Source organism: Populus nigra, chromosome 1 (genome assembly GCF_951802175.1).
Source record: "Populus nigra chromosome 1, ddPopNigr1.1, whole genome shotgun sequence".
In the NCBI taxonomy this organism is placed as follows: domain Eukaryota; kingdom Viridiplantae; phylum Streptophyta; class Magnoliopsida; order Malpighiales; family Salicaceae; genus Populus; species Populus nigra.
In genome coordinates, this window is record NC_084852.1 from 1518367 (window position 1) to 1534013 (window position 15647).

The 15647-nt window shown below is 33.4% G+C and overlaps 3 protein-coding genes and 1 pseudogene across 3 annotated transcripts; 1 reads left to right on the forward strand and 3 right to left on the reverse strand.

The window, feature by feature from the left end:
• Positions 1-1200: 1200 nt before the first annotated feature.
• On the reverse strand, positions 1201-2584 carry LOC133700181 (lignin-forming anionic peroxidase-like). Its single transcript, XM_062123727.1, has 4 exons — positions 2337-2584; positions 2057-2248; positions 1806-1971; positions 1201-1689 (listed from the first exon to the last, which is right to left on the reverse strand). Exons 1-4 carry the CDS (start codon positions 2550-2552, stop codon positions 1295-1297), a joined length of 969 nt encoding a protein of 322 aa, XP_061979711.1. The 5' UTR covers positions 2553-2584; the 3' UTR covers positions 1201-1294.
• A 1497-nt stretch (positions 2585-4081) lies between these two features.
• On the forward strand, positions 4082-8036 carry LOC133700189 (protein Iojap, chloroplastic-like). The gene is made up of 5 exons (XM_062123736.1): positions 4082-4418; positions 5901-6024; positions 6779-6917; positions 7026-7114; positions 7471-8036. Exons 1-5 carry the CDS (start codon positions 4167-4169, stop codon positions 7590-7592), a joined length of 726 nt encoding a protein of 241 aa, XP_061979720.1. The 5' UTR covers positions 4082-4166; the 3' UTR covers positions 7593-8036.
• Positions 8037-8517: 481 nt separating this feature from the next.
• On the reverse strand, positions 8518-9781 carry LOC133687950 (F-box protein At1g31080-like). The gene has a single exon (XM_062107311.1). The coding sequence runs from the start codon at positions 9761-9763 to the stop codon at positions 8519-8521; it is 1245 nt and encodes a 414-aa protein (XP_061963295.1). The 5' UTR covers positions 9764-9781; the 3' UTR covers position 8518.
• A 3705-nt stretch (positions 9782-13486) lies between these two features.
• On the reverse strand, positions 13487-13977 carry LOC133671005 (serine/arginine-rich splicing factor SR45-like; annotated as a pseudogene).
• Between the last annotated feature and the right edge of the window lie 1670 nt (positions 13978-15647).

Below are 15647 nucleotides of genomic sequence, written 5' to 3' on the forward strand. Positions count from 1 at the left end.
AATGTCGGGTTATGAGAGTGATGGCTTGTTTGTTCTGTTTGGTAGATAAGGCATTAAATGCCTCTAAAAAGTAGCAACTTTAGTAGCTTTTCTAGTATAAAGGAGAAGATGATGAACAGTGTCAAACGATGCGTCGTCTGACACTATATTATTTTTTTCTCCTTACCAAAACGCATTATTTCATTTAAATGAAAAATCATTGTTTTGGCATTTAAGGTTGAATTAGGTTTTTTAAAAAAAACTTCTCTTTCAATTTTAGCCCCTTAACCTTTGGATTTATTCAATCAGGTCTTTAATTGAGTTTTGATTCCAAGAATCAATTCAATTTAACCCCTGCCAAGTTTTAAAGTAACCTTCTAAGTTTAGCACCTCTTTCAACTTGGTCCTTGATCTTGAATATTTTTAATTTCATTCTTAATTAACCTTCAAACTTTTAATCTCTTCAATTTTAGCTCTGTTTTCAATCGAATTAGGTCCCCGAATTCACGTACCCTTTGCAAAAATATTCTTGGTTTTAAATTTCATCAATTGGACCCATAATTGACCCCCCCCCTAAATTTTGATTTTATTGCAATTTCATTCCTAATTTCACTTAATTGGGTTTGGAAAAATTAAATTTGATTATTTAAAATTTCAATCTGCTTAATTAAGTGCAAATTAAGCTTTCATAATTAATTTTTCACCAAATAAGTCCTTGATAAAATGAATTTGACTCATTAAAGCCTTGCACTTAATTAATTCTTTAAATTGACTCAAATTGATTATAAAGTTTTAATAAACCTTTAATTAGATCCATAATTAAATTAAATTGGCCTATTAAAACCTTAATTAAGTCATCACACTTAATTTTTATACAAATTCATCTAATAATCATTTGATTTAACCTTAAATTTGCATTATCTTTCAATCTTAGATACAATGGGGTACAATTGAACTCCCAATTTTATCCAAAATTTTACATTGGTTTCTCCATACATGAAACTCTTATTAACCTGCTATTGCCAAGTTGTCAGTCTTTTATTATTTTTTTAAAAGGAAAAGATAATTTTAGGAAAAACTTGAAATTGGATCATGACACTTAGAACAACAAAGTAAAAACAAAACACAAAACCATTAGCTTAATTTATTCCATTCCATTCACTCAGAATTAAAATTAACACTTGAATTCAATTAAATAATGAATACTTGAATGACTATTGGGTTGCTTCCAGCAGATTATATCTTGCTCAAGCCACTACTTATTTTACGAATTAAATCAGAAAAAAATCTTGAATTTGAATGGTTGTTCAGCGAATCAATTAACAACACTGCAAACCCTTCGTATCTCTCCTTGAGAACCAGTCAGTGGTTCTATATCTCCCATCCTTAACATGGCAGCGGCAAAATCAGAACTAAAAAGTGAAGGGTTCCTGCTGTACTCGGTGACTATGCTGTCTGTAGATTGACCACTAAAGAGCACTTGGTCTGATTGAAGAAGTCCCCTCCTTTGAATGAGATTCCTGAAGTAATTGTTATCGAAAGAATTGGGTGTCACCAAATCAAGTGGAGCAAGATTATTATTTCCGTTGCCGGAAGCAGATGGACAATTGCGTCTTCTGGTGCTAGCGAAACCAGCATCAATATCACTTGAATTGTCATATATTCTGCCTCGGAAGGTCACACATCTTGCTTGGCCTATTGTATGTGATCCTGTATCAAAATGAAATCTTTAGTCAAACTTTGACGGGAATACATTGGTGGGTTTAGATTTATGTTTAGCCCTAGAAAATTGTTGGAACTGTTCATGTTCTTATTTAGGCACACACCTGAAAGGGCAACCATATCTCTTTCACTCAAACCTTTTCCATTGAACATGCCAATTAGGTTTCCAAGGCTAGTTGTAGCTCTAGGAATATCGCTGTCAGCTAGGCTTCGGCTTGCTGTGGTGGAGTCCCTTCTTCCAAGCCTCACTGTCCATGATGGTCCACCAACCTGTATTATAGATAGAAACCGAACTTACAACAAGATTGATCACGTTTGAATGAGAAGCTTTCCAAGCAGGGAATGTGTTACTCACAGCAACAGATGCATCACGGGCTGCTACAGCAGCAATGTCAGCACATGAAACAACTCCAGGACATATGCTCTCCACTTGAGCCTTGGCATCATCAATGACTTCAAATCCCCGGATTGAATTGTTATTGCTGAATGAGAATTTCTCGCTATCTATTGAAGGAGAATTGTCAAGCATGATTGAAGCATCACAACCCTGCAATATAAGCAAACATATATATCAGTTCCAGACTGAAATAAATCTGTCTGTGCGGTACTAATGTTGTAGCGATCGAGTAATCTACTTGAACAAAGCAATCATGGAAGTGAAGACGAATAAGGGATGCTGCCATTCTGCGCTCACTCGAGACAGCTCTCCGAATAGCAGTACGAATTGTGGTCAGTGCATTCGGACATGCGCTGTCATAGAAGTTTGAAGACAGTTGTGCTTGGCATGGCAAGCATGAGGAAATCAAGAATAATGAAAAAACAACACAAGCTAAAGACAGACGAGAAACCATTTCGTATGCTGTGCAAAATGTATTGAAAATTAATCAAGTAGTAGAAAATAGTGCCGAAGCTAAAGAAATCTACTAGCGAATGAGGATGTGAATGGCATAAACCTCAGTTCCTCTATACTTATAGACTGCCCTTGATGACTTGTTCTTTAGAAGACTCTTTCAAAAGTAGTAACTGTAAGACAAGACGCCTGTCCCTGAAAATTTCTAGGGTTTACTTTCTTTCTCTTAGCATTTAATTTTGCTTACCAGATCCTATGGAAGAGTCATCCAAAGCGATTGGGAAGGACTTTTCTTATAGTTTCATTAATCCCTCTACCAATATTTTTTAAAAATGAATAAATAAAATACTATTAGAATAATCTTACACTCTTTATTCTTGTAAATTATGGCATCTTCAGCTTTCACATGCAAAATTCTTATATTATTTAACCTCCCATATTACATAAATATATTGCTAAGCAGGACCATCAAGATTTAGTAAGAGGTAGAGAGCCCACTTGCCACCATCAAAGCATAGCACAAAAGTAATTAAAAATAAATAAACCCGAAGAAATCCCATTTTTGTTGCTTTGAAGTGTGATCTTCAAAACGCCATACTATTTCTCCCAACAATTAGGCCAAAGTTGATTTGGTTGGTCTAAACGAAGAAGAGGAGAAAATTCCCTAAATAAATTTTTGTTTGATTATTATTTTAGAGACATGGGATTAAAATATTGAGGATTGGCTGACTTCTCCAATAGGAATAAAAAATAAAAAGCGTTGACTTCATGGAAATCTAGCACACAATTGAAATTTTCAATCTCAATCTAGAAAAGTACATGATCGCTGAACTAGTTATTTTCTAAACTAGTTGAACTAAAGCAAGGCTCGGACATGATACAAAAGTAAGGCTGCTCAGGGTATCTTATCTCTCACCAGCATGAACATGATGCAAGAAAAAAGGAGGCCTTGAGGTTTTGTTTAATGTGTGTAGCACCTCCATAAGAGATGTACTAAATAACTCCATAAATCCTCATTATTCTGCCACACGAAAATCCTGCGGCCATTTAAATTTGGATTGGGATTTCTCTGATTCTGCATGATTTGATCTACTATTTCCTCTTCCATGGCCTCTCATTTTTCAGCGGTTCTCTTATGGACTTGGTTCATCTTTATCACTATTTTGTTGCACCAAATGTCAGCGAGCTGGACAAGAATCAAACTATGTAACTTATGAAATTGTGAAGAAGCTTCACACAGAAATTAGGTTTTTTATGGTTGGGTTGATGGGCTGGATTGGTAGTTGTTATTCGCCTGAAAAACAAAACAAAATCTCGTTGAGAAAAAAGGAATTCTCTGATGCTTATATTCTTTTTAGAAAAATTTCTTTTGTTTTTTCTTGTGTCATCAGTACCAATGTCATAGCTAAAAGAGCAAGATTTTAATGGGAGAACAATGTGAATCAGGTTGCAATTGGAGGACTGATCTGTAGTTTGTCCAGAAATAGCCGTACAAGCAAAAGCAACAAATCCACTCAAGCTGCCCGGGTTTGTACCTTCCTACCACAGATATCTCAGCTCTTTATGCAAAATCTCCCTCTCTTTTTTATCTACCTCTCTAATATCTAAACCAGCAATGGCAGTGTCCCCCGCCTTATCCATAGCCGGCGTTGGTGCCGGAACTCGCTTCTCCGGAGAGTTTAAGCTACTGGGTCCTGTTGAAACTAGGCTATCTCAAAAACCCAGAAAACATTCTGGCTGTTTGTGCTTTTATAGGCACCATTTACCTCAGTATTACAAGTGCTTTTGGCAAGAATTCAGAACCGAGAAGTTGAGTTTGAAGGAAAGTTTGGCTCTTCGTAAAGATCATGATGATAGCTTTCTCTCGGTATGGTGTTCCATTTTATGATGGTTTGTGTTTGATGTGAACTGTTAGTGTTGGGAACTGTTGAATGTGAAAATTCAAGTTTATGAGCTTGCTCTTTCTTCTTTTTTTGTATGTTTTGGTTAACTTGATCATGGTGTAGTTTGATTGGGTACTTGAAAAACTGAAGAAAGTGTTTGAAAGATTGAGACTTTGCATTTGAATCACATGTTCTATTTTAGTTCTGTTGTTATATGTACTGCTTGACTTGTGTTTTGTATCATTCCTAAAAAGTTCCGAATTCTTGTCGTGAGGGGAAATTAGATAAAATCAAACAAACTGTTCATGTTGGGAAACGTTGAAATTCTTCTCCTTTCTTACCAGTTCTGTTGACTTCCTGATGTGAGAATATATGAAGAAGCTAGGTAATGAGATTTAATGGGTAAAAAAAAGTTTTCTTTTACCTTCTTTATGAGGTGGGGTTTGTTTTTGTGTTGATTTTGAGAAGAGACCATGCTGGGTAGTTGTCTCCTACATTTTGAAAGAAATGTTTGCTCATTGTGTCTCATGCTCAACCTCTGGTTGTAAGCCTAAGACTCTCATGACTTTCCTTAAAGTGGCTTTTCTGAATTTTTGGGAGAAGCTTGATTGGAAAATTAATTTGCAATTTTGTGGTGTAAATGGTTGGTATGTGCTTAATCTAGACTTTAGTACAGGCATGATCTTTAATTTATAATCAAGCCCTTGCAACATATTCAGATTTGATTTTGTTCTTCCTTTACAAATATGTGAAATCTTAGTTATTTATTCTTTATGGTGTCATAAACCTGTGGAGTTGGTTTTATGCATTTATTGAATCATCACATTACTATATCTTGTTCAGTTTTTATGCTTCTCTTTTATTTGTGACTGTTCTATCCGAAGCACATTCCAGTAGTCATAAATAAAGCTTGTAAGGTGAAAAATAAATCAAACGGTATTTCCTTTATTTAATATATTGCATGAGATTTCTTTTCTTTCTTTCGTTTTTTCCCTGCTGAATGCCAGAGCCCTCCTTCAAGTTTTTTAAGTTTTGATTAGTCAGAATGAGACCTAGCCTTCACCATGCCTTTTTTTTTTTCCTTGAGTTAATATCTAAGGCATTCTATCTTACAAGCATAAAATGCCCGACAAAGTGAGAGTTTTCAGCTTCTTATTTTAGGCCAAGTCAATTGATTTTATTAGGTTAGGGTATATCTGACTATCACTAGAAATTTAATTGTTTGCATTTCATGGATACTGAAAGAAATTCACTCTGCTTTTTTGGGGCTTTTAACACCAGTTTACTTGAATGTATGACATTCTTTCTTTTCTCATTTTGTATTGAATACATTCCAGTGTGGTGATGACTGGAATTGGAAGATTATTGTGATTAATGCATAACTATCTATCTGCTTATTGAATGTTAGGGTGAGTGCTTCCAGTACGTTTGAGGCAGTGTTCCTGACATGATTGATATCCTTGCAGAATGTAGAAGATACAGATGAGATGTTTGATGACTTGTTCAATAAATATGGAAAAGTGGTCTTTACGAGCAATGACAAAAAACCTCCTACTGCAGAGGTTGATGATGATGCTGAAAGCTTGTCATGTAAGTTTATACCACCCATATTTAAAAGCACTATTACTGCCAATGTTTTACTTACATATAGTAATTATCTGTCTGCACCTTGTATTTCCGCTATGCATGTGGATGCTGGCTTGTATCTTAAATCTTAGATATCTAATTTTGTACTTTTATGCTCGATTACTGATTACAATTAATAAAATGATGTTAGTTTGATCGGTGTTCCTAATGAACACTTGCTGTTGCTTTTACTTGATCATGTGGTTACTATGGCTTATATTGTCATTGCTATCATATTCATTTAATTACTTCATTGTGCCTTTCAAAATTTTCTTGCCACCTGTGACATGCCATTGCTCCAGACCAATGCTGTTCTGCTTTGTTCACAAGTGCTGCTGACAAGTACTTTGATATGGACAATCATGTTTCTAAGACTTTTGAAATGTATATTCTTCTTCTGTTTTTTTTTTTTTTTTTGCTAAGCAAACAATTTCATTACAATGGGACTTGTATGTCTTTCAACTTCTGCCAAGTCTTGGCTAAGTTGGTGCAGTTCAGCTAGTTGTGGTGCCTTTCAGTTCTCTTTGGGACTTTGGTGTTTTTTGTTCTTGCCCTTTTTGTAAATGATTCGTGAGCTTCTGTGTTCCTTTATGATCATGGCATGCATAGTGCAGTTATGCATACACACAGGCTTTGGCATTCCACATATAATCCTTCAATTTTAATGTACTACACATCTAATTGACCAGACCATGTCCTGCTTCTTTTCTTTTGGTAGTTGCTGTGGAAATGGCCAAGGTTGCTAGTGATGTTAAGGCTTCAGATATAAAGGTCCTCTTTGTAAAGCCTCTTGTGTACTGGACTAGATTTTTTATCATTGCAACAGCATTTTCACGTCCTCAGATAGACGCCATCAAGTATTAACTCAGCACTTTCATTTCATTTTCTTTTTACATTTGGTTGATATAAGATTAAAGATGTAATATTTGGAGCAATGACTCAGATGATGTTATCTCCCCTTGTAGTTCCAAAATAAGAGATCTTGCTGAAAAGAAGTATGGAAAAGTTCCATCTGGCGACAGAAAACCCAACTCATGGACCCTGTTGGACTTTGGTAAGTTCTTGAATGAAAACCCAGTGGCTTTTGTTTATATGAAATTAACTCAACAAGGAAATATAACCAAAAAGCAGAGAAAAGAAAATGAGTTTCACAGTTATGAACGTATCCATATCCTCAATTGTGTATAAAATTGAAGAGGATGCCATGTACTGGTCAACTGATAATTTCATGTAGTCCTTGTTCTTGATAATGTTCTGAAGTAATAGTATTTAGGATCTCTGGTATTGGTAATCCAGAATCTTTTTCTTCTCTTGATAGATTATTGTTTTGTAGTTGGGCTTGCGTTATTTTCACTATGAGAAATTTATTAGTGTTGTTGATCAAAGCATTTTGACTTGTATGTTGTCCAGGTGATGTGGTAATCCACATATTTCTTCCTCCGCAGAGAGATTTCTACAACTTGGAAGAATTCTATGGAAATGCAACACCTATTGAACTCCCTTTCGAGAACCAACCTCCATTTAGCAGTTGAAAATAAGCTTGCTCAAGGACCTAAAAGTTTTTAACCATCTCCACATGCCTATGGTGTTTGGTTGGTAAACGAGGCAAAGTTCACCTCTGCCTGTTTGTGCTTTGCTCGATAGACATGCAGAGGCAGATAGGTTGAAATGAAACTTCTGTGAGCAGTCCCAGCTGAAGCCATTCTTTCACTAATTTGTAATGGAGCAAGAGGGGGCTGTGTCAACATCCTTCAAGCATCTCTTTTGGCTTATGTTCCTGTAGGCTGTACTCAGCGCATTATATGGATCATACATATGTGAAAGCCAGATGCTCCTGTTAACATAAAGAATGAATGTATTATCATCCATAGTTGCAGTTGTTATCCTTCTAAGAACCTCCTTTCCTCAATTCTTGTCTTTCTAATGCAACAATGAAAAGGGATATATTCATATAATTTTTCTAATTACTTATGATATGCTATACATGAAGATTGCAGTTATGTTTTTTTTTTTAATTGGAATCCCAATTGAATATGAGACTTCAATCATTATTTTGGAGGAGGGTATCGTTGAATTATTAGTAATAGATTATAATCCTAGAAAGTAAGTTTTCTGATGAAATTTGCTCTTGCTTCATGAATTCAAACATTTAATGTTAGATGATTTAGTTTTAAAATCATCTAAAAAATATCATAGTCTAAATTAATACACTATCCAACCTAAAACTCTTATATTTGGACTAAAAAGAAAAAAACAGTAATAGACTGTATATTCATCTAAAATATATCCATTACTAATCAAATTATTTTCATGAATAATCAAATGCTAAAAAAAGACATTTAGACCTAACCACTAATTAATGGAAAAAAAGAAACCCGTTTGGGAACCCTCGTTCCAACCAAAAGCATCAAAATAATGCTTATAGAACGTGGATTGTACCGCAGCTACAACCGCATTTTCAAATAAAGCCGTACTGGCCGTCTTCTTTCAATGGCAAGATGTTCTCCACATGATGAAAGCTAAAAATACTTGCACTGTAGAGCCAACTCCCATTATTTTCTCCTGTTTGCGAGTAATGATTCGCATAATATCTTTTCCATTTGTTCTCACCAAAGAAAGATGGCAAGGCAATCTTTGCGCTTCGTAATCTCTTACTCCCCATATCACTATAAAAAAGCCTAAAACACCCAGAGAAGTGATCGTCCAGAATCAAGATCTCACCAGTTCCTAGAGTTCCAGCCAAAGTAGGATATCGAACATCTTTCGGACTTAGTGGAATGTCTATAATCTTATGGGTCCAAACGTTGTTATGATAGTCTTGTAGCATCTTCAGTTTAAATTTATTTCCACACTCTGAATCTTGAATTACTGCTAGACAGCCTTCGATTTGTATTAGATCACTAAACAAGCATAAGCCATTGCCTGGGACAGCAACTTGTTGAAACTTCTCGCCATGAACGTCAAACGAATGTAGATTAATCTTCAACGATTCCGCCATAGATTTTACCATCCAATATATAACTCCATTGACACATATGGCTTCCTTAAAATCATACCACTTCGCGCCCCCATAAAAATTATAATGCTTCCTATTTATTCTTCTCCACCTTTCTGCCCCCAACGTGAAGATCTCAAATTGCTCTTTGTCATGAGCACAAAACTTCACTATCTTGTACTCATTAGCCAAAGGATCAAACCCGAAGGAAAGACGGTCTTGAAATCTTATCTCCTGCGGAGGCGGAGGAATGGTTGTACTTTCACGGGTGCTAAGATTATAGACTGAGATACGGTGTTTATCGTTAACGATGCATGCTAAACCGTTTGCAATCCCCAAAACGTTAGAAGATTTTGGTATGGAGATTGTGTCTTCTTCGAGGGCTTGTTTTCCTTCATGGTCAGCGAAGACAAAGTGGCTGTTGAATAGTTGATGCTTTGTGGACATGAGGAGTCCGGTTTTGCAAGGTTTATTCAAGGATTGGTTCTGGTGCAACTTAACAAAGAAAGGATCTCTAATCAAGGAAGACCATGTCTTGCAAACGCACCTGAATCGCATGAGAGACTTCGCTGGGAGTTTGGCAAGAATTTCAGCAACTATATCTTGTGGGATGTGATATCCTACTGCTTGAACTCTTCCAATCTTGCTTTCACGGCCTTCACTGGATTTTGTTGCTCCTGTTTCAATGGTGGCTTCGCCTTTGTCCATTGTTTCCTTCGTTCTCAATCGACTCCAAAAGGGCGAGTCACCAATCGATTCTCAAGAGAGGGTTAATACTTCGTATTAGGGTTAAAAACCTCCGATTCTTTCAAGGATTGGGCTTTGATTTGTGTTCCCGTGCTTGGTCGGTGCTTGGAGCCCGAATGAAGAGTTGAAGACCCCTAAGACCAAAACCGTAGTTATCACTTGGTGGGGGGAGTCTGGGACAGCTGTGGCAGTTATTTTTTAATTTTTAAAATATTTTTTAAAATATATTAAAATAATATTTTTTATTTTTAAAATTTTGTTTTTAACATTTATACATTAAAATAATTCAAAAACACTAAAATAATTAAGTTTTAAAAAAAATCTTTAAAAAATATATTTAAATAATATTTTTTATTTTTTAAATTTGTTTTAACATTTATTCATTAAAATAATTCAAAAGCAGTAAAATAATTAATTTAAAAAAATTAAAGTTTTAAAAAATATATTAAAATAATATTTTTTTTAGTTTTTAAAATTTATTTTTAATATTAATTTAAAAATATTAAAATAATTAATTTTAAAAAAATATTTTTTTTTTCAAAGCTCGACGGCGGGAAACACCCCTTCAATAATCCATTAATATTTAATATTGAGTTTAATCACTTCTAACCCGTTTAAAAAATGAACCCAGCCAGGTTTACTTCTAACCCACTTTAAAAATGAACGCATTCAAATCTAGAATTACTGGAATAATCAATTCATAACCCGATTAAGTCATCTCTAAGGATTTTTCTTAATCCAAGACATTATTTTGATTTTTTTTCTTTGAACTTTTTGACTTAGACTGACATCAATTAACTTGTAACCCGTTTGAAAACCGGGACCAAAACCATTAAAATCTCAAATAATTAATAACCGAATAAATAAAACTGAAATAGTCGAACTTTTTTTTTAAAAAAAATAACCTAAGATGGTATCGTTTGAAAATGCGATGCAAATCTTATTTTATAAAAAATTATATTATTTTTTTGTTAAAAAATAATTTTTTTATATGTTTTGATACGTTAATTTTAAAAATAATTTTTTAAAAAAAATCATTTTATACATTTCAGTAAAAAAAACATTTTAAAAAATAACAACAACTACACTTTCAAATAGACCCACTAAAAACACCATACAAACTCGTATACTTTGCCCCTTGTCACCATGATGCAAATTATCTTACATTATAAACTTAAATCCTTTTTTAATATATTTGGGTTTTCAACAAGCTATAAATTAAAGTGAAATTTTGAATTGATGAATTCACAAGAAGATTTCTTGCCAACGGAGAATTTGGATGCTGTTCCATGGCCAAGCCGACAGAAAGAAAAAAAAGGCTCAATGTCACTGTTGCATGTTGACCTAGCACGCTAGACCAAGTCTCATGACAGGGCCGGGCTCCAGAGAGTTAGCAGGACTTCTTTTTTCCATATTATTTGCAAGAGCAAGCTTGGAAAAAATACCTTTATAACGTCTTTGGACGGTAATTCATAGCAATAAAATAACTAGGCTTCATTTAAAACCTTTAAGAAAAAAGCAGTTTTTGCATTCTCGAATCAATCATCTTAGCGAAAAAAATGAGCATGGGGGAAAAGAATTTCCATGGAGGAAGAGGCTATACTTGAATATTGAATACACAGCCTCCATAAAACACAGGAGAGACAAGCCCTGAGCAAAAGTATCAAGAACTGGATAAAATCTTCACTAGTCAGGGAGGGCAGGGGAGAAGGTGGGAGGGAAAGAGGGGGAGGTAGAGATCAGGGAAGTAAACATTACCTATGGCTTATGCACCGCTGCTGCTACTGTTGCTACTGCTTCTTCCTCTCAGGGAGAGATCTTACAGGGAGAGAGAGAGAGAGAGAGCTGAAAATCAGTGCATTTTTTAAGAATGATCCATGCATCGTAAAATGCCCTTGAAATTGAGCTTATTAATCATAAGAACCATGCATTGTATATAATGGATTGACATCAAAACTACATAATATATAGCTAATTGAAGAATCACCACCAAAGATGATGAAAAACGGAGTCAATCGACACCACCAAAGAATGTAACACAAGTATTCTGAGATGACTTAATCGGGTTATGAATTGTATATAATGGGTCAATTTTTTTTTTGTATAAAAAATATCAAAAAAAATTAAGATTTAAAAGTATTAAGTCTTTCAGAAAAGTTATACCCAAGAGTCTTGGGTTTAACTACAACACCTGATCTAAGAGTAATATTTATAATATTAATAATAATATTAAACTTGCATGACCCAAGTTTAAGTGGGTGTGGCTGCAATATCATACCTAATAGCCTTGGAAGTGGGTCTGGCTACAAGGTCGTGTTATAAAAATATGATAATTAAATAGATTAATTAAAAAGAAAAAAAATAAAGAAAAAAAAACCAACATAAATACAAAAAACTAATGAAGAAAAAAACAATTATGAATTAACTGGGTTAACCCTTCAAAACAGGTTAACCCATCAAACCTTGGATTCGTGTCGTAAAAGTTTGATAACTAAATAAAAAAAAATTGATGTGTTACCCAGAATTAATTGGGTTTATCCGTCAAACCCAGAATCCGTATCATGAAAGTTTGATAACTAAATAGAAAAAAAATTGAACATTAACAAACTAAATTAAATAAAAAAATAATTAAAAAGAAAAAAAAATTAAAACAAACAAAAGGCATCAGCCTTTTCACTGTGGACTGCACTGTACAGTCCACAGTCAAAGGCATAAAAACAGTAAAAAAACAAAAAGAAAAAATAATTTCTCTAATTAGCCAAACCTAAGATAACTAAATAGAAAAAAAAAGCATCAACCAATAACCAAATAGAAAAAATTTCATATTAATGAACTAAATTAAATAAAAAAATTAATTCAAAAGAAAAAATAACAGGAAAAAACTTATAAGAAGAAAAAAACTAATGAAAAAAAAGAAAAAAAATCTAAATTAAATGGGTTAACCTGTCAAACCTAAAATCTGTGTCATGAAAGTTTGATAACTAAATAAAAAAACATTTAATATCAACAAACTAAATAAAAAAATTAATTAAAAGAAAAAAAGAAGGCGATGCATACAATATTAAAAGGAAAAAAAGAAAAAAATATTAAAGGTATCAACCTTTTCACTGTGGACTGCATACAATATTAAAAGATGAAATCGGAAGAAAAAAAACTAATGAGGAAAAAGAAAAAAAATCTGAATTAACTGGGTTAACCCGCCAAAGCAAGTTAACTGGTTAACTCATCAAATTTTGGATTCATGTTGTTAAAGTTTAATAACTAAATAGAAAAAAAAATTGACAGGTTATCTAGAATTAATTGAGCTAACCTGTCAAATTTGAAATCCATATCATGAAAGTTTGATAATTAAATAGAAAAAAATTGATTATTAACAAGCTAAATTAAATAAAAAAATTTATTAAAAAAAAGAAAAAAAAATTAAAAAAAAAAGCTTTTTAGTATATGTTATAATATAATAATAATAATAATAAGAGCTCATGCTTGCCACTGAAGCTTGATTAACATATACTCTCTGCGCCAATACTTGGTTTGGTTGGTGGCAGAATTCTTCAAGAACCAAAGAAATATGCAGATGTGGCTCACTGTTTCTAATAGTAGTACAACAAAAATAAAAGGCGTGAGGAAAGCTACAGTATTTTTCTCATGCCTTTTAGAATATTATTAATAGTTTAAAAGGTATTATTACTGTCGCCTTAGAGCAGGAGGAGAGGATGGAGATGGACCTCTAGCTGGTGATGCAGGTCTCTCTGCCTTGGTGGTGTCTCACCACGACGAAATGGAGTCTGCTCGGCGTGAACCAGGAGAATCTGCACGTCTACATGGAGGATCCAGCTGACGTCTAGGAGATCCACCCCTTCAAACAACAGGAGATCTTTGAGGCGAAGCCAGACTTTTCCGATGATGAGAAGCTGACATCAACAGCAATTAATCATGAACACATACATTAATTCATGATATGGTAGAAGATAGAGTGAACATTGCCCGAACAACATTGCCATCAATCTGGGCCTGCATGGAGGCAATTTACAGCATCATTCACGGTCATATAACATTTTTCTTGTCACAGCTGCATTTAGTACCATGTATAGCAGAGCCTTTTCAGCATCTGCTCTAGTCCTAAACTCAGCGTACCCAAATCCTTTTGGTAGATTAACCTGCTCAAGTGCAACATGTTATAGCACCTTGAAAGCACACATTTTACCAATTACACAGTACAAAAGCTTTTATGAACTTACAGAGTTACAATCATGAATGAATGAAACATTAGTTTCACTATCTATGATCGTTGGTTAACATAACTGTAAGAATTCCCTAAACGATTTTACCCATCAGGAGGCAGAAAATGCAGAAAGTAAGCATTAATTTCCAACCCTTGATAAATAGAAAAGCAATGAGCAGAGTAATACTGTAATAATCCGAGTGCTCTAACATCAGCTCAAGCTCCTTCATAGTTAGAACGCCACAGCATGGAAAAAAAAGGAGAAAAAAAAAACAGAGGCTTGAAAGCATGCATTTAAAACTTCACACAATAGCTCATGAAGTGCTGATTTCATTGAACGAACTTCAGAAATTAAGATACAAAAGGGGCTCGAAAAGTATCAGAATACAAGGAGAATCTTGCAGACTACATTTCAGAATAAATACTAGAAAACAATTTCTTACCACAGTCACAATCAAAGAGAATAGAGTCAAGCTGACATGAAGTATAAAACTGGAATCAACCAACCACGGACAAACAGTTCCTCCACAGAGTGCAGACTCCAACATATAGCTTCTTCTTTTTTTAATTCATTGGAGAACAAGAACTTACTAAATATAGATACAAAATACTCATTAATCTAAAAATGCAGAAGCTTTGCATCACTAACAACCCCTTTAATTAATCTATTATGCTCGGGCTTAATGGTATATGCTTTATCGATGATCAATTGTGCTTTAACATCCTTCAAATGCTTTCTTTAGCAATCAAAATCAGCTTAAGTGGTTAAATTTCCAACTCATAAATTAATCACAGAAAACTACAGAATTACAAGTTCATAATTAATCAAAAGAAAAGAAAAGAAAGACACGTAATAACTAATCATAGTCCTTCCCCACCATTAAAAAATGGTGGAGGACCTGGAACCGGAGCCTGACTGCGATGAAGGACCTGCCTCGCGTTGGCTTCGCCATTACTGAGACCTGACTGCAGCTTAAATCTTTTTTTTTTAATTAAAATTTGAATATTTTTTTAATGTTTTTTTATTGTATTGATTTATTAATATAAAAATTAAATTAAAAAAATATGTTTTTAATATGTTTTTAAATTTAAAAAATAATTTTTATCATATTTTTTAAAACTCACATGTAAAAACTGAGAAGATAGCATTGTAGGCTTTATAAAATGAAAATAAAATAAAATAATTTTTTTTTCATTTTTCTTAAAAAAAACATAAGAGTATATTTTTAAAAAAGAAATAACATTAAATAGTACAGTTATTAAACCCTACTTAATATTATTGTCAATTTGTTAATTTAACAATTTAAAATTTAATTTGAATTGTGTTTCATTTAAAATTATTTTAAATGTTTCAATTTAGATAATATTAACTCATAATTTAATAAAACTTAATCTAATTAATTCCATGAAATTTTTTTAAAAAATCTGTTTTAAAAAAGTCATTAAATATAATTAACTTAATGATCCATAAATTAATCGTAATAACTCATAATTTAAATTGAGTTGGGTCTCTATAGCCAAACCGACAAATTAATCATAACCTAATTTATTATTTATAGTTTAAGATTTTAAAACTTTGTAAATGTGACTTGATATAAATAATTTACTTGAAAAATAAAATTG